This window comes from Drosophila arizonae, chromosome X, assembly GCF_054131065.1.
Source record: "Drosophila arizonae isolate 15081-1271.41 chromosome X, UAZ_ARI_1.0, whole genome shotgun sequence".
Lineage (NCBI taxonomy): Eukaryota > Metazoa > Arthropoda > Insecta > Diptera > Drosophilidae > Drosophila > Drosophila arizonae.
In genome coordinates, this window is record NC_142927.1 from 1,025,901 (window position 1) to 1,034,974 (window position 9,074).

Sequence of the window (9,074 nt, forward strand, 5' to 3'; positions counted from 1 at the left end):
TTGTGGAAGCAGAAGCCAGAGCTAGACCCGAAACCAAAGCCAAAGCCAAAGCCAGAGCCGGAGCCGGAGCCGGAGTGAACAAGTGAATTCATGAAGTCGTAAAAAGATGTGGCAAAGGTAGTGGCAGAAGGGGCGAAGTACTACATAGGGGAGGCGTGGCATATGCAACGGCCAAGTTGCAAGAAAGCGCAATGAAACGAAATGAAGGTCGCTGAATGAGTGTCTAACTGTATGAATGAATGAATGAATGAATGCATAACTAACACGCAGCCCAAACACAGGCGATGCATGTCTGACACACACTCAACGGAGCACCCTGTGTGTGTGTGTGTGGGTGTGTGTGTGTGTCTGACGGGCTGAATGAAGTGTTTGGCAACACTTTAACTTGATTAAAAATTTAATAGCCAGCAGGATAAACATTTGCTTCAATTTTCTTCGCAGCTCAACTTTCTACACACCCACACTCCCTCTCTCTCCCTCTCGCTCTCTCCTTGACATGTCTATTCAATTGCACAACTTGCCGCAACACTTGTCTGTGCGTGTGTCGGATGTGCGGGTCTGCCTGCCGGTTGGCTTAACCCGAGCGAATGCATTTCATTAATTTACAATAGGAAAAACTTGAGCAACTTTACAGCAGCAACGACTTAGGGCTCATGCGGTATATCGATAAGTGTTATCGATTGCTGATTTAAGTATATTAATACTACTATCTATTAGCTAAGACTAAAACTATGCTGATTGCCAGCAGCACTCAGCGTAGGTGATATCGATATTTATCGATAGGACAGAGATTTTACAATATCAGAATTTTCATTAATTCCGATTCATATTATATTGAATTCCATCTATATATTGAAGTATAAAATGTTTTCAATTAACAATCGATATATTGATAAGCTATTGCTTAAGTTCTGTTCAAATATCGATACTTATCGTTTGACTATTACTACTACTACTTATACTTTGAGTATCATATTGATACTCTATACGCTGTGTTAAGAATTCCAAATTTTTAGATCTATGAGTAATACAAATCAAATTTGAAATCGATAAGAATTGAGTCGTATACTACCTTTCCCATTCCACCCAAGCTCTAGGGCCTTGGTCCATTTTTATATCGCTCCAAATGCATTTTGCAATCGCCGGCTCAGTGGCATCGTTTAGTCGAGCAGACCCGTCAAGAGCTTTCGAAAGCTGCCCTGTTCAAGCTCTATTCAATGTGTCTAACTTTAAGCTCAGCTAAGTACTCAACTTATACATTTATATATATAGTTAAAGAGCCAATCCCAAAGCTCGATCGCAGCGGAAGCTCTTTCAATTGGATGTCGACACAAATACTCAGATTAATTCTAAAAAAAAAAAAAATACAAAAAAATACATAAAAAACTACCAAACAAACATAACAAATTCCCAGTGGCAAAGCAACAGCTCGAATTGTAAATGATGAGACAACGAAAGAACGAGAGAGAGAGAGAGAGAGAGGGAGCTTCTGCGTGATAAACTCGCTGACCCGCAAATAAGGCGTGCTGGGGCAAGGGGCGTGGGCGGGCGTGACGAGCGTTGCTGTCAGCAGCGTCTTCAATTAAATAGTAATACATAATAATCAACACAAAAAAGCAGAAACAAACAAATGCACAGCAAGCTGGAAGCAGCACAGCGAATACCCTATGGAATAAGTGAAGCGCAGGTATCATCAATCAATCAATCACAAGAGCAATGAAAAGTCTGCTTCGCAAAGAAATGATTAGCTGAAGGAGAAGCAATACTCAGATTAATATACACTTTTATAACTTTCACTGACTGAATGACTACTTGATTGATTGATTGATGTTTAGCTGTAGCCTTAAAGTGAAACATATTGAATGCATGCTAGCCTAGCTGATTGATTAGGTGAAACGATTGATGGACTGAGCACTCAATCATCGTAACTATGACATTCGCAGCGAGGCAATTGATTGATTGATTGACTGAAAATTGTTTAGCTGATGTTGATGAATCGACAGACTGTTTGACTGAGTAATTGAATAAATGCCACACTATAGACCCAAAACGAACCATCTGATTGATTGATTAACTATGGGCTTGATTGAGAGAATGATTAGCTGACTGATTGAATGCCACTTGTGCATCGCCTGCCTTATTTGTGCAGACAAAAGAATCTTTCTGGAACTATTTGTCTGGAAATGTTTACGTTTCCGTCTCAATTCACGGATGAATGCCTCCCGCTGGGACCTCAGCCCAGCTGAGCGTATCACGCTGCATCAGCAGCCAGAGACGCCCCCCGTGGTTAGGGTGCGGCGAAAACAAACCAATTGATGAATCTAAGCCAAAAGCCAAGTCACTCGCAGCAGCGCCAGCAAGAACAACAACAATAGAAATGCTGATGCCGATGTCGATTGGCGATGACAAATTTCGATAGCCGTTGCCCAAGTGGAACAAGCGAATCAGCCAGCAGTCGCCGCCAGTGCCATTTCGAACGACAAACGCGTCGCAATGTCTGAGCAACGTTCCACCAAGCCGAGAGGCAGCAGTCCCAGCAATCGATGCCGCAGCAGCGGCCTGATCTTCACAAGCCTCTGGCTCATGCTGCTCCTGCAGCTGGCTACGGAAACAGAGGGCTACCGAGCTATCATACCCATCGACGAAGGTGCGAACGAGCGTTGCTCTACCTGAGCTAGCCACACTCTCCCTCACTCACTCACTCACTCACTCGCTCTCTCTCTCTCTCTCTCTGTTTAGCTAATCCCGGCAAATGCATTTATCGTGGCGATTTGCTGCCGGAGGGCATCAACAACGGCATTCCGCCCTGTCAGCGGCTTACTTGCAATGCGGATGGCTCCATACTTATCGAGGGGTGAGTCTGGCCAGGGCCAAATACGCACACGCACACACTGACACACACGCACTCACACACGCAGTAACTCACACCAAGCTAAACACAAACATTCGAAATGTTTTGCACAGATAAGAAAGGGGCTGACGGCGCAGTAGGCATCGTCAAAACTTTGTGAATTGAGTTTAGAGCGGAATTATTTTTTCTGATTAAGAATTAGCAGACACTGAAACTCCTCTGGAACAAGTATAAGTATATATAGAAGAAACATGTAGCAGAAGGAAGAAAGAAGGAAAGATAAAAGGCTTCCATATGCCTGCAAACATAGCTTAACCCGTTCAGCTTATCTATCCAGAGAGACAAGGAGAGAGACTCGAAGGGAACTCGAGGAACTTATCGAATGGAATGGAATGAGGAACTTATCCAATCGAGATTTTTTTTTTTTTTTTCTTTTTTTTTCAATCGAGATAAGTTTGATATCATTCTCTTAAAGAATCTAAGCATAAGCGAGAGGAAAATGGAGCCAAGAGGCTCTCAAGATTATCTAAAAAATAACTTTACAATTGAAGACTACTTATATATGCTAGCATAGGAAAATCCCGGCTTGGATATGTCACAGCTTTTCAGCTGACATTTTTTTGATTAAGCGAGAGAGAGAGATATAGGAGATATAGGAAGTATAAGAAAAGGAAACTAAATACTACATAGATATATATATTTATCTATATATATAAATATATATTATATACTCCATATGTACTCCATAGAGAGAACTCTGAAATATATCTGTGAGACTTCAGCTTTATTTTCCATAAACTCCTTCCTGAATCGCTTGAGTTCCATGAAGGCCAATGATATAGCAAGTAAGACACAACTTTAAATTCTTATGGAAAGATATAGATAGATAAGCCAAACAGAACTATGTAGTATATACTGCATATATTCTAATTAAAACTCTTTAATATTTGTTAGACACGATTACATCATTCCCAGCACATTTCCATCCAGTTACAATATCATCTAGGTCTATTAACAGAATGTATTTGAACGAGACGGCAATGGAGCTGAAATATTCTTTTTCGAGCCAGTTGAAATGAAGGCCAGAAAATTAATCAACTAATTGAAGGCGCTTCAATTAAAAACTGGTCCAGTTTATCAATGTAGCTCAATCAATTAATCAATTGATAAAACTCATTTTGGAAACTTGTAATGTTCAATGTCTCATAGATTCACTTTAGATTCGCGTAGCTGGCATAGCTAATAAAAAAAGGAAATTTTGGAGCATCATCCTCGATCATTCATTGTCAATCAGTATCAATCACGAAATTAAATGAATAAAATATTATCAATCTTAAAGTTTCCATCGTACGCATACTAAACATCTTTAATCTCTCACCAGCTTTACTACTTATATATTTATATCTGATCTATATATTATGATTCTCTTTCTCTTTCCGTCTTGGTCCTCTCTGTTCGCATTTGTCCGTCTGCAGCTGCGGCAAACTTCGCATCGATAAATGCAATCGGGGCGAACGCATCTATCCGTCGAAGCCCTTCCCGGAGTGCTGCCTGCTGCGCTACAAGTGCAAAAGGCCGGACGGAGTGCCCTTCTACATTGAACGGAATGCTGCCGAGGGAGCGTAGATGATCCATAACATAAGGCAGCCATCTGGGATCCATCCGGAACTCATTTCAAAATCCATTTGTCGCCCGCACCGGCAAACAAGCTATGCTAATTTATTTTGTACATTATCCCACTTTGTATATCGAATCAAGCAACTATTCTTTTTTTTTTTACTCCACATAAACATACATGAAACAAAAAACACACACACACAGACTTTATATAGCCATGTGATACTTGGAGCTTTTTAATACTGGGCTCCCTTGACTCGCAGCAGAAAAGAAATTGTTTAATTACTGTGCCAGCCCGCTCATAAACAGCAATTAACGCGCCCCACATGCTCCAAGCCCCCTCTGAAGTGACGCCAACTGCAATCGAGGCACTAGCTGTGGATGCAACTGAACGGCACTTGCAGCTCAGGCCTGAACGACTGGCAACTACTCTCGACTCAGTCTCTATGTGTCACACATAAAGATATCGATCAATCAAGCTAGATCGGTGGGACAATATATTAGTCAATTGATCGGCATAGTGATGAGTCATTCAATCATCAGCTCATCATATAGTGTGTTAGGTAGGCATGCAGTCAACCTTACTGGTTGATCAATCAGGCAATCAGCCGATCAGTCACTAGTCCATTTATCATTCAATCAATCTGGCATTAGGCAGTCATTTGTCAGGCAATCAATTAACTAGCCATCAATCAGTCAATCAACTAGTGATTCAGTAAGCTCAATCAGTAATCTGTAATCTTACAGTCAATCAATCAATCAGTCAAATAGTCAGCTTATCAATCATCTATTACCAAGTCGATCGATTTGCTACCACACAGTCAAGAATCCATTCAATCAATTGCTCTGTTAATCAGTCAGTCAATCTAATAGATTAACAGTCAATCATTTAGTCAGTCAATTTATCAATCAACCAGATGGAAAGCAATTTAATTATTTAATGTATATTGTCTTTCACGGCCTCCCATTTGCAATACTCCCTACAATCCAGTTGGCTGCAGGGTATTGTTTAAGAAATAAAAATAAAATTTAAAAAAAAAAAAAAATAAATAAAATAAAATAAATAAGCGCACCTTTTGTCGCAAAACGTTAATTAGTGCGAAATAATGAAGCTGCGTCCCAGTCGCAGATTCGCAGATTGCGAACTGAGCATTGGGGAATCGGAGCATGGGCAAAGGGAGATGGTGAGTGAGAGAGGGCGGTGGATGGGGGATGGGAACTGCTTCTATCCAAATGCCACCCAAAGGGCGGGCAGTGTCAAAGCTTAAGATGCGCGTGCAGCGAAAATATCGCGAGAATTTGTTGCCTCTTTCTTTTCTTGCTCTTGAGGGAAAAGCATCCCCTCGTCCCCATCTTCGTCTTCGCCCCGGTCTTCGTTCCGCCTTCTTCAGTCCTTTGTAACTGCGCAAATTAGCCCAATTAGTTCGACAGCTTATCGCATGGCTAAGCAGCTTTATGTGAAATAGCCAACATATTTGGACTTGAGATAAACCTGCCGCCTCCCACCCTCTTTCACTCCCAGTCGCTCCCCCTTGACCCTTTTCCCCTATATCTATGACTCACTCACACTCCACAATGGCGCTTTCGCCTTCCCTCATCATTATTGGGAGCTGATTTTTCCAGTACTCATTAATAGATTTATTGAGCTCGTCCATTTGAGCGACTAATAAAATAGTTAGTTAAACAAGTTGGAGAGGTTTGAGTTGAACACTTACAGGGTATTATGTATTATGATGACAGCTTGCAGTCAACATCGAGAGCAAGTTTTTCTAAAATTATAAATGAACCAATTTCCAGGGTATTTTATAGTCTGGAACTGCCGATTAGAGCACTTCTGCACGCGATAATTGATACTTGTAATCAATCTTAAATATAGACCATAAAGGAAATGGTTTGTACAGACAAAGCCTATTCAGATACAAGAGCTTTTCAAACATGTACAGGGTATGCATGCACAGTCAAGTAGAAGCAAGAAATTGGTCTGCATAAATGATCTCCATTTCGGCAGTTTTGCAAATTGTTACAGGGTATTTTTAGTGAGACGATGCACATGTTAATATCACACAGAGACAAATACAGATAGGACAGGGTATATTCTAGTCAGGCATAGTCTCCTAAGCCATTTTAATAATATTTATTTGAAGAGACATTCATTATGAAATTAATAACGCAACGCCATGCAGCTTTTACACACATTCCAACTCCGACAGGGTATTCCACAGTCGGGCATGCCGGCTCTGCTGTTTGTGCTCATGCATTTAGATGATGATTGATGCTTGCTGCCAAAAATAAGTGCACTCTGGCCATGCGAAATTGTTGCGCACTGTCAAGTTCTTTATAAGCCTCTGCGCCCTAAACTTGCCGAGGTATTTGCACAAAGCCACCTTTCGACAGGGGCTAGGGGCGTGGCAATGAGAGTAGCTTATGGAAAATGCGTAGAGCAGAGCCAACGTACATATGTGCGCACAATTTTGGCTCAAGTGCTGGGTAATTGGGGGCGGGGCAAGGAAAAGTTTGCTAAAATTTCAAATAAACTCCAAAGAAAGAGAGAGAGAGGGGAGGGGGGGAGAGAGGTGGAAACTCTTAAAGTTGCTCAAGTTAAATCGTTGGCATCTCCCCTCGAGGTAGTTACCTTGGCCTAACCAGCACTCAATTTATTTATGGCTTTGCTCTGAGCCGCAACTAGTTGACTCTTTTAATAACCAATTTGGCAGCGAACAGCCGGCAGACGGCAAAAAGGATATTAGCGTTGTCCTCGACGCCAGGATCTAAGAACTAGACCAAGTTTTTTCCACGCCCGCCTGCAACTGTAGATGGAACTGAGCAGGTGCCGGCGGGGGAGGAGGAGGAGGGGGAGGAGGGAGTGGTGGCTGGAGTGAATCTTAATGGAAAAACGCACAAGGACATGCACACACATACACACACACACACACACACACTCACACATACGCACACCTGCTTAGCTACACCTACAGGTAAGTTGTGTATTATGAAAAGCTCATCTAATTTCAATCAATTGTTGCCAGAGTTGAGGGCAACAAATTTTTAAGTGCTGCTGCTGCTACCTCCACTTCACTCTCTTCCTCTTCCTCAGCTCCGCTCTGTCCTCGGATAGAAAGGTGTGTGTGTGTGGGTGTGGGTGTGGCAATATCTTCATCCAGAGCAACGCAGCTTGAACAAAAAGTTGGTGAAAAATTAAATTCAATAAAAATCAAAATGAAATTTAATAACCAGCCACACGTGCAGCTAAATAGAGTTTGCAGCGGGTCGATAAACGATAAACGATAACATTTGCTGGTTACATGTTAGAGATGGGACTGAAGCCCAGGCAGTCAGAGCACATGACTGAATGATAAACGGTCATATATCGATAACTGGTGATCGATACCGATAACAATAATAATGACCAAATGCTCGTTTAGATAAAGATAAATGTTCGCTCCATATTTATTTCTTCCCTTTTAATCAAAAACCAATTTCATTTTTGTGAGGCAGCCTAGCTAAGCTCTGCGCTATTCTGGCTCCAACCTAATCTTAAAAGCCCACCGCCAGCCCTTGAGTCAACTTCCTATCCCCACGTAGCCCCCACTTTAACCACCATTCCCATCCCCATGCCTATCATCATTCCTGGCTCGAGCCGAAACCAAACTTCAAGTAGCTCTCGCGTAACCACTTAATCATATCAGCATAATAAGTCAACAGGAGACGCACCAAGGTAATAAAATTAAATCCTTGCTCAAAAGCTCAAGTAAGGGCAGGCGGTGCCAGCAGGTGGCTGGAGGGGCATGGCGGAGGCACGCCTACCCTATACGCGATATTATAGTCTAAGCCCCAAAGCAGAGCGAAAAACCAACAAGCGAAATCAATGGCAAGTCAACGCGAGGCATCTATGTCGCACGCAAAAAAATAAGAGCAGAAGTGAAGATGCTTTTGCATGGGGTATGCGCGACTTGGTTATGCCCTGTCGGGGAAGAACTTGTGGACAAAAAGATAACTACATCATGAGAAATGTTGAGAGGAGCAAGAAAGAGGGCAAATGAAAATGCAGAACCTATAGCTGTGCATATGACGTGCTCGACTAGCAGATACCCTGTAGGCATATAACTTGTTATACATAGATATAGATAGACAGCTAAGGTTTAGCTGAGGCAGTTGACATCTATGATAACAAAACACATTATATAACTCACTCAACTAGTAGATACCCTATAGATAGATAAAGGAAGTTTGAAGTGACTCTTGCTTATATAGTGCAAATGGGGTATGCAGATCTCTCCCTATCTCTCTTTTTTCCTTCCCACCTGCCCGGTCACGCCAATATGCCCGCTGCTGCCAATGTCTAGGGTATGCAAAAGAAAAACTGCTTACGCGCATATTAAAAATGCTTTATTTATGCTCCACTCCAAACAGGGAAGGAAAACGATGGAGACGCGACGACGGTAATCGATTTATGCGCAGCTATTTACAATTTGTTATTTGGGCGGCACAAACAGCGACCACGCCCCCGTCAGACAGCCAGCCTGCACCGCCGCCGCCCTCGTCTCCCTTTGGTAGCCAAGCAACATTTGTGAAATTCAATGAGAGCCATATGGAAAAGTTCACGCAA

At 42.2% G+C, this 9,074-nt stretch overlaps 1 protein-coding gene and 1 long non-coding RNA gene across 2 annotated transcripts; both read left to right on the forward strand.

Annotated features, from left to right (window-relative positions):
- The first annotated feature begins 2,405 nt into the window (after positions 1–2,405).
- On the forward strand, positions 2,406–4,678 carry LOC108619985 (uncharacterized). Its single transcript, XM_018016830.2, has 3 exons — positions 2,406–2,647; positions 2,740–2,854; positions 4,327–4,678. Exons 1-3 carry the CDS (start codon positions 2,494–2,496, stop codon positions 4,475–4,477), a joined length of 420 nt encoding a protein of 139 aa, XP_017872319.1. The 5' UTR covers positions 2,406–2,493; the 3' UTR covers positions 4,478–4,678.
- LOC149267771 (uncharacterized) lies at positions 2,865–4,120 on the forward strand. Its single transcript, XR_016271110.1, has 2 exons — positions 2,865–3,696; positions 3,806–4,120. It is a non-coding gene; the product is annotated as an uncharacterized LOC149267771 (long non-coding RNA).
- Positions 4,679–9,074: the final 4,396 nt, after the last annotated feature.

Bases quoted from the DNA above. Each gene is read 5' to 3' on its own strand.
- LOC108619985 (XM_018016830.2), top strand. From the start codon at position 2,494: ATGTCTGAGCAACGTTCCACCAAGCCGAGAGGCAGCAGTCCCAGCAAT. The intron at 2,648-2,739 runs GTGCGAACGAGC...CTCTCTGTTTAG, and splicing joins TATCATACCCATCGACGAAG to CTAATCCCGGCAAATGCATT. The intron at 2,855-4,326 runs GTGAGTCTGGCC...GTCCGTCTGCAG, and splicing joins GGCTCCATACTTATCGAGGG to CTGCGGCAAACTTCGCATCG.